The sequence below is a fragment of the Astatotilapia calliptera genome, chromosome 22, assembly GCF_964374335.1.
Source record: "Astatotilapia calliptera chromosome 22, fAstCal68.1, whole genome shotgun sequence".
NCBI lineage: Eukaryota > Metazoa > Chordata > Actinopteri > Cichliformes > Cichlidae > Astatotilapia > Astatotilapia calliptera.
In genome coordinates, this window is record NC_137442.1 from 25,006,312 (window position 1) to 25,030,040 (window position 23,729).

Below are 23,729 nucleotides of genomic sequence, written 5' to 3' on the forward strand. Positions count from 1 at the left end.
TAATTGGTGGGAAGACGCCCCTCTTTGTACTGAGCGCGCGAATGCACCCACGTCTCTCACAGTCGGCTGCTCGGTTAGCTAGTTCTTAGCGTGCCGTTGTACTCCCGTGGTTTAAACGGTACCGGGGGTCTGCAGGCACACCGGAGGACCAGCTTGGACGAGGCTCAAGGGGCTCTACACCTTAACCACACTTCAGCTTTCAGTTTTCTGTCAGCTACGTGGGAGAAACATGATGTCAGACAAGGAAGGTAGAGTGAGTACTTTAGTTGTCAGCAAAAAGAAACGATTCTGTTTGATGCCTCTCAGCTAGTTGTCAGGTTAGCTTAGGTGGCAGCTAGGGCAAGCTGCCCGTAGCTCTTGTGTTTTACTCTATAACAGTCAACACAAGCGGGTTAATTTAAGAGTGTGAAGGTGAACTTTACTGATGTCAAAGCTCAGTTATTGTTTGGGCACAGTCTCTGAAAAGTTGGGGTAATTTGTGTGTGAATACCGGGCAGAGGTGAAGAAATGAGTTCACGTCTTATGGTAATGCTAACGCTGTAGCAAGGTGCGGGAACAATGAGAAGTTTCTCATAACACTGATAAATACCTAGGCCTTGTCACGTTAACAGTCAAATCACTTGATAGCGAAATTTGTTGACTGTAAAGACCAACTTTTAAAGGTTGTTGCCGATTCACCTGAATAATAAACTAGACTGGAGCCACAACACTGATGAACTTTACAGGAAGGGTCAGAGCAGACTCGACCTGCTGAGGCGGCTGAGGTCATTTGGAGTCCGGGGGGCGCTTTTAAAGACCTATGACTCTGTGGTGGCATCCGTCATTTTTTACAGTGTGGTATGTTGGAGCAGCAGTTTATCGGCAGCTGAGAGGAAGAGGTTGGATAAACTCATTAGGAAGGTCAGCTCTGTTCTGGGATGCACCCTGGACCCAGTACAGGTGGTTGGGGACAGAAGGACTCTGCCAAAATAACATCTCTGATGGACAGTCTCCCACCCCATGCATGTAAATGTTGCTTAACTGCAGAGCTCCTTCAGTGACAGACTGCTGCATCCTCGATGCATGAAGGAGCGCTTCTGCAGGTCCTTCCTCCCTGCAGCTGTCAGACTATACAATCAAAACCGCTCCCAACAAACATAGTGCAAGTGACAGCGCTGATGTAAACCTCTATTTTATCAACCGATTCACACTATAACCAGGGTTTGCCTCTTAACTTTATTTAATTTTATTTAATTTAATAACGGTACAGTACTCTGTTTTTGGTAACAATTGTCCTTGATGTAAATATGTAAAAATTGTGTATGTTTCTGTTCTGTGTCTTGTTTGTTTGTATATGTGTCTTTCTTGCTGCTGTTACACCCAAATTTCCCCTTGTGGGACAATTACAGGGTTATTCTATTCGATTAACTGTAACAGAAATAAATCTAGTATAAACTAACAGCTTGAGTTAGTGAAAGCTATGGATATATCTGACAGGTATTTGTACTTTTTATTTAGTTACAGTATTACTGTGTGGCCAATTATCAATACTGGTTCTGTGACCACTTTGTCTTCCAGCTGGTGCTTTTGATGATGCGTTGGAGGAGAGGGTCATCAATGAAGAGTACAAGATCTGGAAGAAAAACACCCCCTTTCTTTACGACCTGGTTATGACCCATGCCTTAGAGTGGCCCAGCCTGACTGTTCAGTGGTTACCTGACGTCTCAAGGTGGAAGCGCTTACACATTTGACCAGTAATATATCTCAAACATGCAAGAAAGTGGTATTAATGCATTAAACCTTTTTTTTTTTTTTTCTCCCTACCAGGCCCGAGGGAAAGGATTACAGCGTACACAGGCTCATTTTGGGCACTCACACGTCTGATGAGCAGAATCACCTGGTTATTGCTAGCGTGCAGCTGCCCAATGATGATGCCCAGTTTGACACCTCGCACTACGACAGTGACAAAGGAGGTGGGTATATTGATAAAGAGAGAATGTATAATGCATTCACTTCATATTTTATATACTCACAGCTTGCAAACATATTTCTCTATATTTCCCTGAAGAGTTTGGAGGCTTTGGCTCAGTAAACGGCAAGATTGAGATTGAAATCAGGATCAATCACGAAGGAGAAGTGAACCGTGCCCGCTATATGCCCCAGAACCCCTGCATCATTGCCACTAAGACCCCCACCTCAGATGTGCTGGTGTTTGATTACACCAAGCATCCCTCAAAGCCAGGTGCAACAATCACACAAAGCACAACACACCGCTGAAGATGGCATGTTCTTGAGTACGTTATGAAAAACTGGATTGTGATTGGTAGCTTGCTGGTATTAAAACAATTATACAACTTCATCAAAACATAAATACTGGGCGTACAGAATCGCTAGTCAAAAACAAACTTGTCTGTTCAGTTCTTTTAGACTCACACCTCTCTTCCAGTGTCTCTGAATTGACAGTTGATTTTATTATGTCGTCTTTAGATACTCCAGGAGTGTGTCGCCCTGATCTGCGTCTCAGAGGCCACAAGAAAGAAGGCTATGGTCTATCCTGGAATTCAAATCTGTCAGGAGCTCTTCTTAGTGCGTCAGATGATCACGTAAGAGGAAGTAGTTCTTGTTTTATGAAGAAATGGTGCTAAATATTTTTCTGTTTTTAATTTTTAGCAGCAGATATTTCCAACTAGGGCTATTTTACAGATTTGTTATATTAGTTTCAATCACTATATTTCCAGTACCATAAATAAAAGTAAACTGCTTTGCCAAAAAAGTCACACACACAGATATTTTGGTGGGCCGACTTCAGCCTTCATGACCGCTTGCATTCACTGTTTGGTTCCAATCCCTCGAGTTGTCTGTGTGACGTGCACATGGAAATGCTCGTAATTTAACTATTAAACTGCTCTCAGCTTTGTTCATTTGCAGCTTCTATTACTGTAGTTATCACAGAGCATTATTTCTACGATTAGGTTATTGAACTAGCATTTCTGATGCCAGCTGGTGAATTAAATCATTTACTCAGCTGATCCTTTACATCAGGGGTCTCAAACTCCAGTCCTCAAGGGCCGGTGTCCTGCAACTTTTCTACGTGTCCCTGTTGCAACACGCCTGAATACAATTAATTAAAGTCATTAGCAAGACTATGCAACTTTTAGACTGCATGCTGAGGTGGAAATTCAGCCGTTTGATTCATGTTACAGCAGCTTGTGAGTGAATGAACATGGTGCAATAAAAGTACTTTTAGAAGTTCATTTTTCCAAACACTTACATTTACTTAAATTTAGCATGCAGGTGAGTTCTATATTCTCGCTAATGAGCTACTAATTTTATTCAGGTGTGTTTGCAACAGGAACACCGGCCCTCAAGGGCTGTGTCCCAAGTAAGAGACTGCACGCTTGAAGTACGCGCACTACGTACGGTGCGTACTATAAGTACGAGAAGTGTGGAAGTGAGAGGCTTGTGAAATGGGAGGGTATACGCTTCGTCGTGCTGTTCAGGTTGCCTAGCAACCATGATACTAACCGCGAGACACGTTACATACAGCGTTGTTTGACAGAAATGAAGGAGAAAATGTTTTGTTAGTCATTCATTTTTGTCATGACATCACTTTGATTAGTTGAGTATCTGAGGCTGAGACCACGGGACTGTAAAACATGATTATTGGGCTTCATTTCTGTGCTGAACAGTCATTTAAGATTAGTTAGTAAATAACAATTAGTTAATGTTGTTCATGAGACTAAAGTCAACTCACTGTGGTGATGTAAATATAATATGGCCAATATTATAGTATTGTCAGAATATTATGAGATGTGTGTGTATATCGATCTATCTATCGATCGTCATATTCAGTACTTTTGACAGTTCACTCTTCGGCCGCTCCATCTTATTAGGGAAATTCCACATACATAAATGTAAATTTCAAAACTCAATCCCATCATTTAATTTGTTTTTGATTGAAATTGAATATTACTTAAACTCTCTTAAATTAACTTCCAATAAAAAAGGTTTATCATTGATTGAAATTCGTTCAGCAATGTTCAACGAATGAGCTGTCACAACTTTCAAATACAAAGTTGTTATGAAGTCTGTCACATCCCCCCCCCTTTTTTTTTTTTTATCCTTTATTTATCCTTCTTATTTCATTGTACTGTATATTGTTACTCTTATTTGCCTTGTATGTCTACTGTACAAACTGAACTGGAATGACTGACTGTTCGCTTTATGGTTTCAATAAAGTTTGGAAGAAAAAAAAAACCTCTTCAGCCACTCGCGTCTGCCGCATTTTGCGGCAAAATTATCCACACCCACCGCCGCGCTATGAATTGTGGGATATATGGGACCACGAATCGTGCACCGGACCACGCTTGATATTTGGGGAAATGGACGGCGCATTTGGAGTATGCATTTGAAGCACACTTCGAATTGGGACAGCCGTCGTCACGTGGCGGTGACGTAACCGCACTTAAAATGCGTACTTCAAGCGTGCAGTCTCTTACCGGTAATTGGGACACAGCCAAGGACTGGAGTTTGAGACCCATGCTTTACATCAGGGGTGGGCAATTCCAGGCCCCGAGGGCCGGTGTCCTGCAAGTTTTAGATCTCACCTTTGGTCAACACACCTGAATCACATGATTAGTTCATTACCAGGCCTCTGGAGAACTTCAGGAGCTAATTTAGCCATTTAAATCAGCTGTGTTGGTTCAAGGACTCATCTAAAACCTGCCCTCGAGACACCGGCCCTCGAGGCCTGGAGTTGCCCACCCCTGCTTTACATTCATAACTACAATGACTTCTGTCTAAATGTTTTTCCACAAATGCTGTCAGAAACTGACCTTAATGAAATGTCAGGAAGGTATTAAAAAATGTGCACTGCCAAAAACCTGCTGTTAACAATCATTTTCCAATTTGACTACGTTTTTACAAAACTGAAGTGCAAACATGAGGTTTGTTGTGCTTTTGTCCCTTAGACAATCTGTCTGTGGGACATCAGTGCTGTTCCCAAGGAGGGCAGGATAGTAAATGCAAAGACGGTCTTTACCGGTCACAGTGCTGTGGTTGAAGACGTCTCTTGGCATCTGCTTCACGAGTCGCTCTTTGGATCTGTAGCAGACGACCAGAAGCTTATGATGTAAGGCTCTCAGTCAAATACCACGCGCAGGTGAAGCACACTTACAGTTTTTTTTCAAATGCAGCAAAAGGATGAGCGTCACCCTGTGTCTTGTCCTTTAAGTTGGGACACTCGTTCAAACAATACCTCCAATGCCAGCCATGCAGTGGAGGCCCACACAGCAGAGGTCAACTGTTTGTCATTTAACCCTTTCAGCGAGTTCATCGTTGCCACCGGCTCAGCAGACAAGGTGATATAATATTCCAACACTTTTTAATTGGTATTGTTTTATTAACAGCAGGACTTTTAACTGAGTGCATTTTGTAACTGTTGACTAAATAATCCTCATGGTATTGTTAGTTTTGTAACTGCAGTGTTGTTGCCGAAAATGTTGCAGGCATGTTTTAATCTATATCTGTGCCGCCCACAGACCGTGGCTCTTTGGGACTTGAGAAACCTGAAGCTAAAGCTACATTCCTTTGAGTCGCACAAAGATGAGATCTTTCAGGTAAGATGTTTCTTTATATGAATGAAATTGTACTGAAATAAGGACAGTATCTAGTGGTGCAGTGATATAATTTTGTATATTTTATACTGATTTAAATTTTAAAATAAAGCACTGAAATAAATCTTATGTAGTATATGCCTCTTTTGACTCAACCTGCTGCCTTCAGCCTGCAGCAGGTTTGGTAAATTTAAATATTAAAGTAAGTTAGCAGTCTGTCTAAATAATATATTTTAACTTCTGCAGCTTTTGTTTTTGTTTGTATCCTACAAACAAACTTCAGTGGCTGGGAGAAACTGGAAAAATGCTTTTCTTCACCTCTGAGCTCGTTGAGCAAACATGTTGGTTTGATCAAGTACTGCTGCTAGTTCTCTTACCTGTGAGGCTTTTAATCTCGATTACAATAAGACGCGTTGCTGTTGTGGACTGTAGAAAAACTCCACCCAAACTCACCGTCTTGGTCAGAGCACCGCTTCTTTGCTTTTTGCTGTGTAATGGCTCAGCTCGGCGTTAAACTACGACAGCAATGACTTTGCTGCTGATATCAGTGTTCTTGTTGAGAAAATAGTGGCTGTGTGGGTTTCAATATACACTTCTGCATTTTGATTATTATTAATATTCCTGATGATCATTCCGATGCAGATGCCAAGACGTTCTTGTAATTCCAAAGCAGTGAATCACACAGACAGTAACTCAAAGATTTACTTTTATGATGAATGAATGACCTGCGTTAATTGCTTTTCACCTTCAGCGCCTTAAATTCTGTTTTAGGTTCAGTGGTCACCTCATAATGAAACCGTATTAGCATCTAGTGGAACAGATCGCCGCCTCAATGTCTGGGATCTCAGGTACACAATTATTTGATAAGACCTTCTTAAAACAGATGGCTTTAAAGACTTAGTTGACCCCGGAAATGTGTGGCACAGTGTAGTGACATTGCCTTGTATAAAGTTTAACTCTCATTTCTTCTTCTGTAGTAAAATTGGCGAGGAGCAGTCTCCAGAAGATGCAGAGGACGGCCCGCCTGAGCTTCTGGTGAGACTCGCTGAAGTCTGTAGAAGTGTCGCCATCTTGCATTGATGTATGCCGAAACTTGAAGCTTCTCTTCTCTTTACTAGTTTATCCACGGAGGCCACACAGCCAAGATCTCTGACTTTTCCTGGAACCCCAATGAACCCTGGGTCACCTGTTCTGTGTCTGAGGACAACATTATGCAAGTGTGGCAAATGGTAAGACAGCTGTGACCACATGTTAGCTTTCAATCCCTCTGCCTTGTACCATACGATTTTTAATGCTTTTTGTGAGTGTGTTGTTCCATCTGCCAATTATTTTATTTATTTAGACATATTTTTACTAAAGGTTTTCTCACAGCTAATATTTTTGAGTCTGAATAACTGACACTGATTTGTCCGTGTAGGCTGAGAACATCTACAATGATGAAGAACCTGAGGGTACAATGGAAAGTGAAGCTACCGCGTAACACCTCCACGTGTCGTGTGCATTCACCTACAAGCCTGATCACAAATAGTTCCACTCAGCTACTCCGCCATCCTGCTCCGCTTCCATCGGGACACTAAATGCTAAGAACACAGTGTGACTAAATGTAGCGCTGGCTTGTTTTGGGACACTCAAAGTGACTCGTTTTAGTAACTTACTGCCTCAAGAATTTCACTTTTTTCATTTTTATTTCTTTATTGTTTTTTTCAATGCACTTATGTATAATCTGTATTTTTGTAATTAACTGGCTCTTCCTTGTACAATGCTAATTGTAAATGCTTTCTTTCCCTAATAAAGTGTTATTGAACAATTAAAAGTGATTATGTTACAACGTTAAGTAAAATGCCAGCTAGAATTTGATGCAGTCCACAGAACAGTGGCATTGAATGTGACTTTCTTGAAGTAACGTTCCTGAAATCTTGTTGCTCTGGTTTTTGTGGACTACAGATGATTATAGAAGAGAGATTTAGAAGGTACTGTTGTCATTTTCATCCTGTTATGTTTTTTGTTTTTGTTTTTTTACTGGAAATGACAAGCAATGACTTGTGATAGACAGGTTGTTGGTCTATGAGCACTGACTGCACTGGACACTCCTTTCTGACCCTTACAGTTACCCTAATTTATTAACAAAATGAACTTTGATTCTTTATGACCTCAAAATAGTAACTGAGTGTTAGCAGACTGTTTATCTGGACCATAAAGCAAAGGAGTAGAGGCCTAATTCCACACAGATAAAGCCAGAAGTCTTCAGAGTCATCGCCCTCTGCTGGCCATTTAAAGAAATGCAGGTTTTTACTTTTCAGGGTGAAAAGTTACTGTATGGAGGGCCACAAGTGCCAAAATGAATGAAATAAATCCCTCATTAAACAATTAAACATGATTGATTAGTTTTTTAAAATGAAATGTCATTAATTAAAATCATAAAATTTTAAAGTGACATGAATAGATATTTAAGTTTATTTAAGCCATACATTTAATGACACTAAATTATTGATATATTATTTGATTCATTTTGGTACTCATGGTACAGCATAGTTTATTCTCCTTCAGCCACAAACGTTTTTTGCATGTTTAATATTTTGCATGTTTAACATCCACTATGCCTGTAATTCTGTGAAAATGAGGATTGTCTCCTTGTCAAACGTGAGCAGTCACAGTTTTTAATCATTTTAGTGAAAGAGTTGATGATGCTTCGTCACACTTTGCTCAGGCCTCTTTTGTGTTGTGATGTTTTGGTACTTTTTCCCGTCTCTGAGGCTTACTCACCCTGTTCGTCTGTGTCCCAGTGTTTAGTTCTTCAGGCACGTTGGCCTTATAAGTACAAGAAATTCAGTCTGCTCTTCAGAGACAGACATTAACTCATCAGTGGCACTTAGATTACAAAGAACACACTGCGTTTATTCATAACAAAAACTTTCCTACAAGCTGCAGTCTAGTTTATCTTTACAAAAAAAAAAGATTGTCTTGGTTTTGTCCTATAACAGCATGTATGTTTATATGTGTTAAAGTGCACTGATCAAACCTTTAGTTTACTATGTTTCCTAAAACACAAGCTCATTTTGTGTGAAGAACAGTCATGTTTCCTCCTCATTGTCACCCATGTTATGGTCCTGAATGGCATTTCTGTAAAGAAAAACAATCTAGTTACAGGCTTAAAGGTTTAAAGGTGTGGTACAGACTTGATGAACGGATTACCTGTAAAGTAGGAGCTGCTCGTTAAGGCTATCTCTCAACTCCTTGATCTCTTTGGTTTTTCGCTTCTGAATCTGTAACTCAGTCTTCAGTTCTCTGCTGCTCTCCTCCAGACAGTGCACCGTCTCCTGAGAGGCAGGCATAATGTCAGTGTTTTTGTCGTCATGCCCTACTTTTTCCTCAGTCACCTTGGTTACCTTGTACTGCCCCACGTTTTCTCTTCTTTGCATGTGGATTAGATTGAGTTTCTCCTCCAAACAAGCCCTCTGCAGCTTCAGTTTTTCTATCTCCTCCATCAGAGGTCTCAGCTGGGCTCTCAGCTCCTGGGCCTGCTCTTTGGCTTTAACGATTGCGCCAGCTGTTGCCTCTCTTCTCTTCAACAGTGCAAGCAAAATGGGCTCATACCTGGACAAGCAAATCAGAGAAAGCTTTAGTGTTTTATAGCTGTAACACTGTGTCAGTGGGTTTTTATGTCTTAAAACTACAGCACTACCAAATGTCTGTGTGTGTCAAAAGGAAGAAAAACACGTGTTTTGGTGATTCCACTGACTGCACCTGTCCTCCAATGCTTTCAGGCCACCCTCCACATACTGCTGTATGTCCCCACATGAATGCCTCCTGCATTCAGTCAGCTCCTCTGCAGTGTTGGTAGTCTGACTGGAGCTCTGTTCCTGGAGCTTCGCTCTTACTACTGAGAGCTGTTGTTGTTGGGCCAGCCTGAGCTGGCAGCCCTCTTCTATCAGCTGGAGCACCAAGGACTTCAGCTTCTCCTGGAAGAAATTCATTTAGAAGAAGATGAATGAATGGTTGGAAATGCATGATGGATGGAAATGTAATTATGTTCTTACCTCTTCTCTCTTTAGTATCTCCACTTCACGGCGCTGGTTGTTCAGAGCTGCCTGGCTGTGGGCGCAGCCCCTCGCCATTGCAAATAGCCTCCTCTTCAGCTTTCTAAGCTCATCTTGTAGCCCCTGTCTCTCCAGGTTCACCTTCCACATCCTTCTTTCCTCCTCTGCCCTCTCCTCCCTGAGGATCTCGCTCTCCCTCTTTCTTTCTCCCCTTCTGCCTTCTTGTTCTTTTTTGAGCACATTCATCAGGTCTGCCACTTTGTTATCAATCTGCTCCTCCTCCTCCTCCTCCTCACTTGCCCCTTGGCCCATTTCCCCTCTCAGGCACAGCACCTCTACCAGCAGCTCCTTCCTCCTCTTCTGTAATCGCTGTACCCCTTCAATGCAGTCCTCCATCTGAGTCCCCAAGGCCTCTAATTCTGTCACACTAGATCCCAGATCTAAGGTGTCTCTCTTGAGTTCTTCTGTCTTCTCAGACAGGAGTTCATTGGCATCTACATCAATCTCAATCACATCTCCTGTTGTTTCTGTGCTTTCATCAAATATATGTCCAGGCTTCATTCCCTCGCAGTACATCGTGTTCTCTTTTGTAGTATCTATGGGTGTCTCTGAAAAGCCGAACACCTTGTCTGTTTTTAGATGACCTGGGCTTTCTGATCGGTCCACAGAGAGCTCACCCATCATGTCATGGCCAGACAAATCTTTGTGCTGGCTGCCATGTGTTGCTGAACCTGCTGTCATTCTTTTCCCGGTGTCCTTGGAAACTTGACCTTCTTCCCAGGAGTCCAATTGCATTGGCTGGCTCTCCGTCTTTAATAGCCTCTCTTGCTGAATGGGCACCAGTGTTGTGCCTCTATAAAGCTGAGGGTTCTTGTTGATGTGTACATATTCTTGGCTTTCATCTGTAACCCACTCTTGGGGTTCAAAATCCATGCCAGTTTCTTCCATACAGCCCTCCAGCATGGCTAGCATCCCCAGCAGCTGGCCTTCATACTCCACCATGGTTTTGCTCAGTTTGTTACCTGCTGATGTCAGAGGCATTTCTGCCTGGCGATAGCGTTCTGTGGTCACGCCACACCTGTCGATGACAGTTCCCATGCAATGCGATTGGCCCTGGGCAGGCTTTTCTTCGGCACTGGTCCCATCTATGTGTGTGTCAATGTAGCTAGTTGAAAGATAGGCTTGGGGGTGTTTCCATGCTTCTCCACACTTTTCCACTGTTACTTCCTCTTTTGCCTGACCATGACTGGATTCATTCAGATTTGTTTCAGTATAATTTGCTGAGTACTGAGAGCCAAATGAAATACCGGTGAGCTCTTCACAGCTCTTCAGTAAGTCATCCATCTCCTGGAGGTATGGCTTTATCAAAGCTGATTGCTTTAGCTGTGCGCCTGTGAAGGTGAGGTCATGGAGGTTTGTGTTACATTCTCCTTGTTCCATGAGGGATCTCTCTGGATTCCCCTCCTCTTCCTTAATGAAGAGTGGCTCAAAACCAGAGGATGAAATGTTATCATCTAGGTCATCCATCTGTTTGGCCTAATTCCCGTTGCCCGTTTTGATGTAGAAGTCCCCTTCAGAAAGGCCTGTTAAACCAGATGAATACGTTAGGCAGTCTCAGGCCTCTTAGCTATATATTAGGTCTGGCTTAAAATGATAACATGCGAGCATACAATAGGGGCTGGGTTAATGTTTTGGCTGGACTTGCAAGCTATGCTGATGTCATTAGCACATGTGGGCATGTGGAGGCATGGTTTAGCAGGGTATGTTTTTGACAGCTGCTCCCTTAGGCTAGGTGCCACGGGCACCAATTCAGTGCATGGCCACGGTCAAACACACCTCAGACAAGTATGCATTCAATGAACACAAAACCTCTAGTGATATAAACACACACAGACAGTTTTCATCTGAAGTTCCAGCAAGTGGCATTACAGAGATTACACCAGCAAGCAGATTATCATAACATGTCATTGTCCCTGTCGATGGATGGGCACTTGGAGTCTCCCCTGGTGAATAATGCAGCTGTAACTGTACCCTTTGAGGTGTTTGCCAAGACTAGCCAGATACTCCCCAAGGGTAAATTGATCAAATTGACCCAATAATGTCATCGGGTAGAGATTTGAGACAAGAGAGACAAGATCCATGTGATAGATGCTGTTTCTTGGTTTGAAACCAACTAAAAAAAGCAAAGAATCAAGCTAGAACTCTTGTGCTTGTATTTAACTAGGTCATTTCATGTAATTAATGAGCATATTTTAGAAGCTACATTTTGTTGTTCTTTCTTTGACATGTTTGACTGCTAACAGAACAAAGCTCAGTAGAAGATATGACAGGGACCAGCTGTCTCACTGCAGGACAGGTGCTGGGATAAGGCACAACACCCAGAGACAGCACCAGCATGCGCCTGATGTCCATCTTACACAAAAACATTTACTTATCAGTTAAGCAAAAGGCCACAGTAAAAATAAAAAACTGCATTATGAACAACAACAGAAAGTTCATGAACGTATAATTAATTTAAACCATCACAAGAACTTACTTCTCAACATATGATTCCTTTTTTCTGCCTTCCTGCTGTATTCCGATGATGAATCTGCTGAGCAAGAATAAAATCAAGGCGCTCTGGTTCAAACGACAAAAGTAAAGTGAGTGTTAAAGAATGAGCGGGAGCAGCGAGTACAGATGAACCGAGAGAGGAGGGGGGATAAAGACAGTTGACCCAGCCTCCTCTCACTCAGTCACTGTGCTGCTATGCGTGACCATGACTACCCCGGGTCTGTTTATGTCTATTAATAAACACTGTGCAGGGGGAAAGAAGAGGCACAGCAGGCTGCCTGTTTCACCCTGAGAGTATGAGGTTCCATTTGTGTCAAAATTTTGCTCATGTGCACAATTTTTACATCGACTGAAAATGTGACAAAACTTTTGTTTTTGAGCTCTGAACTGTTTTTCAAATACTACGAAACTCTTTAACAAACACACCTGCCAAAGCAATTGTTTGTACCAGGAGCTGTAAAGTGCTGAAAACTACAGTTGTGTGCTGCACTCTGAAGCCCATTCTTTTCTGTGGCTTGCAATAATGTGTTTGCACTGCATTAAGTAAAGTGCAGCATAAGTGCGCCGGCTAAAGAGCATTTATGTGTGCTGCAGCTGAACTTTGACTGCGGCCATGTTTGACTTGTATGTGATATGCATCCAAGTAGACGGGAAGGCCATGAGCAAGCGATTTAATTATGTTGTACAGGCAGGGCTTGGTGACCAGTGACCACAACATGCCATGTTATAAAAAATTAAGAGGTAGGTAACAACAGTGAATATGACATCAATTTGATGTGAACTTTGCCATTTGTGAGGCACCGCACGACGAGTATAAAATCCTAATAGTCATCGCAGCACATCCCACTTCCTGTCTGAAAGATCCTTTAATGTGCTGATCTTTACAGTATGATAAGGCATGTTTTCTGGCTTGTATAGAAAACATTACTTGCCTCTATGAAAAGGGAGGTGCCAACTGTTGACCATCATTATTTCCTAACCGCACCCCCCTGTAAATGGTGTCATTGATTTGTACTGCTGAGGTGTGTTTGTGGTGTTGATGCCTTTTGGTGCTTTATTGTGAAATTATCTGAAAGTCATATGTCTTACGGTGTGGTATTATTTGTGCTTCAGTTTTGGTGAATGAGATTTAGGGATTTTAGTCTCATCTTAATGAATACTATGTTGTCCGTGTTGTGCTCATAAAGCTTATAAATCTTGGTTAGCTAGCTTTTAACCAAGCTAGCTAACCATGCTTGCTAATAGAGATTGACAGACCACGTGACTTTCGCGCATTGCATTGTAGGTACGAGGGCAACAAAATCAAAACACTGCATCAAGCGCTAGCATTTCCAGCACCGGTAATCATTAATTCTGCGGTTTTAATCCCTACTTGCATTTTATTTGCCCCAAAACCAGTTATGTACAAAACAACGGAGAACACGGCAGGTCTGTACAAAGACAGACTTGACGAAAAGGCAAAAAAAAAGTATGAGGAAAAAAAATCAAAGGAGTGAAAGGGTCAGACCCATACAAGTAAGGACGTTAGCGTGCTGCCCGACTTTCATCATGCACATATTTATTATTATATGGTCCTAAGTGTGAGTGCATACACTCACAAAATGTTTAGTAACTTCAGATCCCTGCAACAAGCCCAGGTCCAGTTTACTTTGGTGATTTGGACTATTCCATTTCACAGCTGTTGTTAGATTTTTTTTCTTTATCTCCTGTACAGGCCAACGCAATCTATTTGTCATTTCAGGTTGTAGTATTACACAACATTTTCGGATCTAATAGAATAAAAAGAGTTATTATTATTGACCTTATTTATAACTGGCATTATTATTTCATTCTATTATAGAATCTTACAGGAAAGACGCAAAATTGTGTTCCATTGTGCTTTATCAGCTGCTTCGGTGAAAAACAAATCAACAAAAACACAACATTGCAAAACAACATACTGGAAAACAGTTATTCATCACTTGATTGCTTCAATACAACACTTGGGCACATATATGCAGGACTTTTCGTGGCTGTTTTGATATTGCTCTCCCTCTTAACCGATCAAATCTCGCTGTGGTAGCAGCTTTAAACTCGGTATGACCCAGGTTGATAGAGAGTGCACAGTCTGGATCGCATTCCAGCATTTTGTAGGCTGGTTTTCCTACAAAATACAACAAACATTAGCCCACAAAGCCACCGCGAACAAAGCAGCATAGCGCAACGAATTCAATTCAAATTAAGACTTATTTGTAACCTACATCAATAATTATGTTATGATATATTACGTAATAACTACAACAGAAGACTGACCTTTGTGGGAATGCTTGGAGCAGACTAACATGTGAGCTGGAGTGCTCTGGAACGTTATATTTGGTCTTCGAATGGCTGCAATCCAGGCCATCCGTCGGCTCTTTGTTACTTTGGAAACACGGCTTAAACAATTTCTCTTCCACGACGTAATCAACAACAAACAGCATGTCAGGGCATTATTCTCAACATCCAAATGAGAGGAAGTGTAACAAGATAACAGTATAGTTTGATTTACACAAATGCGAAACAGTGTTTTGTTCATAAACAGTATAAAAGATGGATGTAGGTAGCTACTGTGAAGTCCATCAATATTCATCCGTCAACTGAAGTACAACTACATATTCAGTGGGACGGCTGCACATTTAAACATAATTTTGGCACAAATAGGACCCCATACAGGACAGATAATGGCCTTTCCAAGTAGAAAGTTTATTAGTTCTCTCATTTTAGCCCATTTAGCTGTTTTATTTTCTTGAATTATTCAACATAATCTTGGAAAAGTCTGCCTTATTTTTAATTGCTGCTGTATAGTAAAAACAAGGCCACCAAATTCCCAGGAATCTCTTAGTCTTGACACCTTAGAGATCAGGGAGTGTAGATGCATCCGTTACGGCTGCTGAGAGGCGTGGGCATGTGTTTATGATGAAAGAACACAGCTCCAGGATTCCACCCCTGCCATCTCATTATCGAAAAGTCTTTAAATAGCTGCCTGCATTTTTCTGGCTGTTTCCCAGAGGAGGATCGTTTTCCATCCAAACTCCTGACCCCCAACAATCAACTGGCAGACAGGTGCTGCTCCGGACGAGCAGGGAATGACATGGATACAGATTATTTGGAAAATATGAGGCAGATGAAAAAGAAATGAGATGATGGCGATGATGCAATAAAGAGAAAGATAGTAAAGAGCAGATATTACTGTGACCTAAGCAGCAAAGAATTGCTTTGTGGTTTTTTTACACCAAAAACTATTGTTTAAATTCCCTTTGAGTGACTTTTCTTTTTATCTAGAACTTAAAAAATTAATTCCCTGTATGAGTTTTTTGTATACTGTTGTATTTTGTCAGATTTTATATCTTTCATTTTACACTACTCATATATTAGTACTTTCGTATTACAGCTAAACACCACTAGATGGCCTCATAGCTTAATTTGAACTTTTATGACACTGGGTAACATTATAGAAAATATTTAAGATTTTCTATAATGTTAAGAACAGCTGTTTTATGTTCTTTAAATGCAGAAATGTACTCCCAGCTGTTACTATACCATACTGTGGTTTTTCTCTCTTTTTCGTTTCACATCATCTCAGCTTGCTCAAAACAGCCAGAAGAAAAAGATGGACTCAAACTGTCAAAGATTAATTTACCACGTATCCCCCTGTGATGTGTATTTACTTGACCCTGTCTACTAAATATACTTCATGTGCAGTTAACACCCTGTAAAACAGTGACGGTCGTTCCCCTGAGATCGTGATTCAGTGTTTCCATTGCAAACGTATGTCCCCTGTGCTCAAGAGAAGATGTAATGTTTATCTAATTCACCCTCCTCGACTGCTTCAGCTCTGTGTTTTGGCAAGTCCCGGCTTAGGGAAAGAGACGGTAATTTACGTGACGTTATGTCCAGGGCTGATCTGTTTCAACACATTGTTTAACACTGGGATGATGCACACCCACGCAGCCACTGGGAGAGAGGCTTAGTGGCGCTCCCTCTCTTCCTCAGTTCCTTGCCTGAAAAATGATTAGAGTATAGATGGAGAGGTGATCAGTGTGTGTGCGTGGGTGTAGAGTAGGGCAAGGGGGAAACCAAATATTCAAGGGGGTGTGGTGGTTGGAAGCCCACTGTCCCACTGAGATAGGCCATATGCTGGACTTGCTGCTCCAAACTGCAGTACTTTCCAAACTCACCAGAATGTCCTGTCAGTGTGTCGTCCTCTTTCTTCTGTTTCTCCTTTCCTTCATCTCTTTCATTTTCTCACAAACAGCAGTAAGGTGTCACTAGCAACAGAAAGCTGAACTAGCTAAATATACCTCTTAAACAGCTGTTATATTGTTATATATTTTATTTTCCAGGGTTTCTGGAAGTACATTTTGTTCTATTTCATAAACACTGATGCCATTTGGAGGAAGCAGTTCAGTTTGTTTGGCTTGCATACAGACCTGCAGGACCACCTGTGTGGCACGAGCACAGTGGAGATCACCTGCTTTTAGGTTTTCTCACTCCTGCTCCTGAACTGCATTAACTTCTTCTTTGTAACACACCTAAATAAACTAAATGTGCATTGTCAGCTGTTAAAAAAAAAGGAAAAAATCAGGACAGTTTGGGAAAATGTTTCCTGGTGTTTCAAGTTGAAGTGTCCTATATGGGTCATTTGTTTGTGGTTGTGCTTGTGTTTGGGGGTCTGATCACATTTGCCATACAGGGAATTAATATTGTTCTTGTTATAAAGTCAAGATTGAAACAAAGCTATAGCACTGTGCAAAAGTCATGAAAAGAAAAGCACCATCAGATTTTGATCCACCGTGTAATATCATCTGGTTGCATTTGATTTGCAACAGCTTCATTTTTTAGCACGATAATGATCCCAAACACACTTCCAGTGCAGTAGAAGCATGCCTGGATAGAAAAACACACCGTGGAACACTATCAGTCATGGATCGGCCTCCCCAGAGCCCGGTCCTTAACATTACTGAAGCAGTGTGGGATCATCTTGACAAAGAAGGGAGTTAATGCGAGACAAATCCAGTCCAGCCCTGGGCACGACACGCAGTGAATTAATCTGAGAAGGTGCATTAAAAAATAAATGGCCGCGCCAGCCGTGCACATTGCAAATTGGATTCTACAAAGACCGGCCCACCAGGTATTAAAGCCATAAAGCCTTTGAATGAAAACAAATGCTGTTGTGACAGTGATGTACAGTCTTGTTGGTATATGTATGATTTCTATACATTTTACATCAGATAAAAACTTTGGTTGTAAGCTTAAGAAAACTATTTAATAACAGCCAGACATTTTAAATGAGAATAAGAAAGAAAAAGAAAAGTATTTCTTTGTGCCCCCCTTTCCCTGTTAATGTTCTACCTGGCCCCCCTGGCAAAACTTTGCTAGATCCACCCCTGCACAGTTACCAGCTGTCAGCTACATCGAAAAGGATCCTGGTGTTATTTGTCTCTCAGAAACAGTTCATAACTTCCCTTCAACTCATTCATGTCACCTAATCCACCACCTTTCATTGTTTATACCGTTACAAAAAAATACAAATAAAAATAAATCATCGGCCCATAAAAGCAAAAATTCACCATCGGCCCACCGAGCAAATGCCCGGTATGCCCGATGGCCAGTCCAGCTATGGTCGTGCCATCAGTTAACCCTTTGACCCCTGTCTTAGTCTCTGTCTGTGTTATGTTTCCTGTTTTACTTTGGTAGTCTCTTGTCACGTGTGTGTTATGTTCAGTTTTGCTGCCCTTTGTCTCATTTGAGTCGACCTTTGAAGTATATTTTCTCTCTGGAGTCCTGCACTGCTGTGTGGTAGGTGAGACTACACAGCTGAACCATGACAGTCATGGTGGTAGCTCAACAAGGTTTCATTTTGGAAAATATTTAATTAAGAAGACAATTTGAGTGGTTACAATTTTGTTTGGGTGTTTGTAAGCACAAAAGAAATCCAGCTGTGTAAAGCCAAAATAGAACCAGACATGATGCACATATGATAACACTTTTACTCAGAAACTGTTTATGAGGAACTGCCAGTAATGATGACGCGAGTAACTAGTTGCTGCTTTGCCGGACTCTTAGTTCAGTGTCTTAAAATAAAGTTGCATAATTTGTTATTTTGTGGCAAAGAAACTCAGGAAATGATGGATCCACATCTCTCAATCTTGCCGTTACACATGGGTGTTCTCCTGAACATCCAGTCAAAGTGAACTGCTTCTTCAAACGCACTTTAAAAATGTGTTCTTTCACAGCCGGTCTGGAGATCTAAAGCGAAGACTATCTGTTGACAACCAACTGCGTCCTCAGGTTAGACTACTGACTCGTGTTGTTCCTGCCCATCTGTCATGTCTTATAGTCGTGTCTTACTACAGCTGAGTGTGTTTTAATGACAGTGACCTTATGTTGTGTTTACTTTGAACAGAGTGCTTCTGCTACGTAATTGTCATCTCTTTACCATCTTCAGTCACTCGCAGTCTGTACCAGTAGGCTTTTTATGGTCGTAAAGCATCACTTAATATGATGAAGTAGGCAGCCTCGTGACCTTTTTTCAGTGTGTTTTTCCACTGTTCTGGATTAAGCTTGTTTCCTCCAGTTGACAATGATGAACATGCTTACCTTTAAAAAGGCACAGAGCATCCACGACTTGTTTGACCCCTTCATTTATCTCACCCCAGCCTCCCTTCAAAGACAATCACTTCTCTTTCAAACAAAAGCAGATTTTTTTGGTATTACATCAGCTTATTGTGACTGCCGTTCAGTGTAATCCTTGTAGGCTTCTTCACAGGCACAACCAGTTCCCATGAAGGAACGCTGCAGATGAAAACAGCTGATAAGGAAAGACGACACAAGCTACGCTCATGTTGACAGTCAGGATCATTCAGTGGCGTTCAGTCACCGGTGACGGAGCTTCGGCACAGAGTGAACAGAATCAATAAAGAAAATCATTATAGGATATGTTCAGCGCAGGTCTTGCGTTTTTAGATTTAGAGATTTTGTGTGTTCATGAGGTTGTTTGTCTGCTTGAGCTTGCATGTCAGCTTAACCTTTGCTGTAGGTGCGTGGAATTTTTAGCAAAGGAATTCATCTGATAAGAAGACATTTCTTTGAAATGATCTTGATCAGCGATGGAAGGAGGATACTGTCGCAAGAACTGGATTTGCAGCTCATTTGTTTTAGGGAAGTGTTTTTGTACTGTGAGCCGTGAAATACCTGAAGCTGACAACAGCAGCGCGTCTTAAAAAAAGCTTTCAAATGACGACTTGCTGGGATCTTATCTAAGGGAGAGCATCCTCTGTTTGGACTGAAGTGTCATAACAGCATTTAGTGCTAATACTACTAAACTACTACTCAGGATATCACTCATCTGCTCTCGTCACAAGAGGCTCAATTGGTGCCACTGTTTTTCACAACTACAGTCATTTTAATACAAAAGCCCCTCTTGCCTTTTAAAGGGTTTACATTACAGGACATAATAAAAAATAATCTGTCCATAACAGGTGTTAAAATTAGATGACTACAAACTATAAAATATGACATATTATACTGTGTTAGAATTAAACTGAAATGCCCAACAGTGTGTGGAAATCTAAGTACACCCTTACTCTCTCCATTGAAATTAAGAGGGTAGCAACCACGTTGTGCTAATTAAATGCAACTGTAGTGTTAACTGATCATCAGCAAGTGTGAGCAAATCTATAAAACAAAAGGTGTCAACAATCAGCTCAGAGAAGCAGTTGTTGCTGGCCATCACAGCAGTCCATCGTTCTGCAGTGAGAAAGATTACTCAGTTATATTTTATTTATTTATATAGCACATTTAATTACAACAGGAGCGTTGACCAAAGTGCTGTACAAGAATACAACATACCTAATAAAATAACTTAGAGTATTGATAGCACTTTACCACTCAGAAGTGGAAAACATTTAAGACAGCTGCTGGGACCAGCAAACTCACCTCACAGTCATTCTGCACAATGCTCAAAAAACTGCAACAAACCCCAGAGCTACATCTCAGACTCTACATGCCTCTGTTATTGTGTTAAATGTTAAAGTTCATCACAGTACAATTAGAAAAAGACTGAGCAAGTTTGGCTTGTTTGGAAGGGTTACCAAGAGAAAGCCTCTTTTCTCTACAACATGGCAGCATAGCTTAGGTTTGTCACGTTGCATCTTCAACCACAAGACTGGAACAATATGCTCTAGACAGACAAGACCAATGTGGAGATATCGGACCATAATGCACAGCACCGCGTTTGGAAAAAAACCAAACAATACCAACTTTCAAGCACGGTGGCAGAGGAGTGATGATTTGGGCTTGTTTTGCAGCCACAGAACCTGGGTACCCTGCAGGTATTGAGGCAGATGTGAGGCCATCACTCTGACAGCCGAGACTTGCCTGAAATTGCATCATACAGCAAGACAAGCACAGCAGCAAAGAATAACCTGATTGAAATCAATGGAGAGACCTTAAGAGGGCTGTGCATAAACGAATACCTGCAAACCTCAATGAACTGAAGCAACGCTGTAAAACGTAGGCCAACATACATCCAGGATGACTGAAAGTCACAGAAAATGAGTCCTTTTAGTTATCCCTGCTAAATGTGGCTCTGCAAGCTACTGAATCATGTGGTGTACTTCATTTCTCACTTTTGTAGTTTTTGTTAAATAATTAATGAAACAGTGTAATATGTTATGTACTGTTGTTCATCCGAGGTTGTATTTAAACAACCTTTAGTGGGTGGTAGAGGCTAGATGATTATTTTTCAGTCTTTAACGAAACAGTTTGTTGTTTCAAGGCATTTAATGGTGCATATGTAATGCACATGACAATGCAAAGGTTAATAAAGATGTTGTGCACAAATCTATTAATCCATATTTTTAGATATGGATTTACTAGAGAGTGACAGACTGCTGTTTTCAGCTCTCCTAATCTGATGTTGAGCAAGTGGCAATCCTGTTATTTTATTAGAGAACTGGCTGAGGTCACCTCAGGTTTCCTGTTGTGAGGTCGGAGCCTCATCTGAACGACCCCCAGGGGACGCTCAAAACAGGCAGATGGGGAAAGAAAGACAAACGGGGAAGAGAGACACAAAGAAAGAAAGAACGAGGTGGATGGAAAGCTGTGGCCTGTTTTTGTCCAGCCCCAACAACCCAGCGGTGACCACACCCTCTCAGGAATTCCTGCTGCAAAAATATTTCATGGCATGTTTTTAAAGGAGTAGTTCATCCTTACAAATATCTCATTTAAAAAGCCTTCATATTGAGGTTAATGCTGCAATATTCTGCGTGCAAAATGTGATGCAACAGTAAAAACACACAAGGAAAAATGAGGACAAAAATAACAGTAAAAAATAGTTTAGAAAAACTTGATGCCAGAAAATAAGGAGAATGAAAAAGTGTTGCTTTCTAATGTAACTCAGTTAAAGTAGCGTGCTCATGGGGCAGTAAAGCTGAAACAAAAATAGAACAAAAAGTAGAAAATTGGGTGTTATTATTTGAGTCAATTCTGCATGTAAGTGCATTTTTCTGTATGTGCGTTTGTATGAATTGCAGGCCAGATGGCTCAGTACACAGCCAGTGTGTTTTGGCTCTGACTGCTTCCAGATTCTGAGAAATACTTTGAAAACTACAAAAACAGCATTATTCCTGACGTCGGACACGCAGAGCTTTGCGTGTTTGCCTGGATCGTGTTTTATTATTTTACCATCTGCCATTTATTTAATTTGCTTAACCCATGGCCATGTTTGTGTATTCAAGAAGGGTCATGTCAGCTTAAACTGGTCATCTTTACATGCTTCCTCTCATGAAGGCATGAAACAGAAGTAAATCCTTTAAACGCTGATCTTGGTTTAGTCACAGGTTTAGTGACAGTCATTTATAATAATGACAATACAGATATCCACACTGCAGCACTGAGAAACTGATTTCTTTCGGTTTCACTGTTTTTCGAAATGACCCCTTCATCATTCAACTCTAAAAAAGTGTTTCCCAGAGGCACAATAAACTCTTCCAGCTTCATTTTCAGTAGGTTCAACCCTGTATGACATGACTCAGTGATATTTCTGGTACTTTCCTTTTGCATTTAGAGGCAGTAAAATGGGCAGCTTCTTCTAGCTTTTACAATTTATAACCCAGTCTTTTTTTGCCTACATAAGAGTGGGGTAGTAACAGCAAGTTGTCCAAGAAGAAAAGAGACATGCCAGGAGAGAGAAAACCAGCATTTTTATTACATTCTCCTTCTTTTTCTTTGCACTTTTCCCCTCTCAGCTTAAATTTCTTTATTTCCAAAATCCCTTATCAAACCGAACTCATTGCCAACAGAGTCTCTGACTTCTATTATAACCATAGACTGGTTAGACAAAGCTTCCTCTGTACAGAGGAATCCCTTCTGCTCCCTTCACAGCTGAGTATCAACCTGGAATCTCTCCCCATGCTTTAAAACTATTATTACTTATCACAATTCTCTCTCTGTCCTCATGGCTTAACATCATCTTAGCTGGTTGATGTTATAAATAATTGGACTGTGGAATGTATTTGGACTTTTTTTGGTCTTTTTCACTTCTAAATTAATTCCTAGAAATGTATTCCTAGATGACGGAAATGCACATGTTAGATTAGAGTAGTTAAGACCTATTTTGGTGTTTGGTTTTATTTTGTGCGTTTAAATGTTGTATATGCCTGTTTGAGAACTGGATAGAAACAGAGAAACAGTCGGTGCAGAAAGAATGCGTCTGTCGCAGGACAAAAGCAGGTCGAGAATGATAATGCCGGGTCGAGAGAGCTGGGCTTATCCCAACCGGCAGTATGGATTTCCTGCCTGCAGCCTCCTTTCAGTCACATCCAACACAAACACTCGCACACATACACACAGGTCACTCACAAAGTGTTGTGCAACTGTGAAATTAAAAAGTAGCTTCCAAAACTTTTTCCAATATCTATATACTGCTATAGTGTTTAATAAACATCTCCTCTTGGTGTTCCATTTCTACAAAACAATTCAACAAGATAATTTACACTTAAGTTGCATATTTAGAAGTCATTTTGAGTAAGATGCAACTCTATACCAGTAGCATTCTCTCAGGGCAAGCAAGGAAAGCAGTGCTTGTCCAGTGAAAGCTAAAAATATACATCTATTTAAAGTACCAGAGTGCATCTCTTCTCGTCACATCTCAAACTGCATTCAGGAACCGTCCCCCACCTGGCACGATCTGATATCGTCGTGTTGGTGTTGTTCCCAGATCATCATAGTAAATGTTCCAGGATCAACATTGCAAGTGAACAATCGGAATGTTGTGACGTCATACTTTTGCGACTTCGGGAAAAAACGCCTTAAAACAAAAAACTGTACTTAAGCTGCGAGAAACCGCCTCTGTCCGCCGAGGCAGAAAGTAACGAGCGAGTTAACTCCCAACACTGGGGAGGAGTACAGAAGTGGATTTACTCTTTCAGCATATATAAAAGAGTAAAATGAATTATAAAAATATTACATTTAAATAAATTGTTTCAACTTAAGCTTTTTTGCCCTTAATGCCATAACATTATGA

General features: G+C 41.1%; 2 protein-coding genes across 2 annotated transcripts; one reads left to right on the forward strand and one right to left on the reverse strand.

The window, feature by feature from the left end:
• The first annotated feature begins 40 nt into the window (after window positions 1-40).
• On the forward strand, window positions 41-7,407 carry rbbp4 (retinoblastoma binding protein 4). Its single transcript, XM_026156025.2, has 12 exons — window positions 41-248; window positions 1,558-1,708; window positions 1,807-1,952; window positions 2,048-2,221; window positions 2,467-2,582; window positions 4,950-5,110; window positions 5,213-5,339; window positions 5,520-5,597; window positions 6,366-6,442; window positions 6,572-6,629; window positions 6,713-6,823; window positions 7,012-7,407. The coding sequence occupies exons 1-12, from the start codon at window positions 230-232 to the stop codon at window positions 7,072-7,074; spliced, it is 1,281 nt and encodes a 426-aa protein (XP_026011810.1). The 5' UTR covers window positions 41-229; the 3' UTR covers window positions 7,075-7,407.
• Window positions 7,408-8,468: 1,061 nt separating this feature from the next.
• sync (syncoilin, intermediate filament protein) lies at window positions 8,469-12,325 on the reverse strand. Its single transcript, XM_026156027.2, has 6 exons — window positions 12,168-12,325; window positions 9,632-11,214; window positions 9,339-9,553; window positions 8,981-9,188; window positions 8,787-8,911; window positions 8,469-8,714 (listed from the first exon to the last, which is right to left on the reverse strand). The coding sequence occupies exons 2-6, from the start codon at window positions 11,156-11,158 to the stop codon at window positions 8,666-8,668; spliced, it is 2,124 nt and encodes a 707-aa protein (XP_026011812.1). The 5' UTR covers window positions 11,159-11,214; window positions 12,168-12,325; the 3' UTR covers window positions 8,469-8,665.
• Between the last annotated feature and the right edge of the window lie 11,404 nt (window positions 12,326-23,729).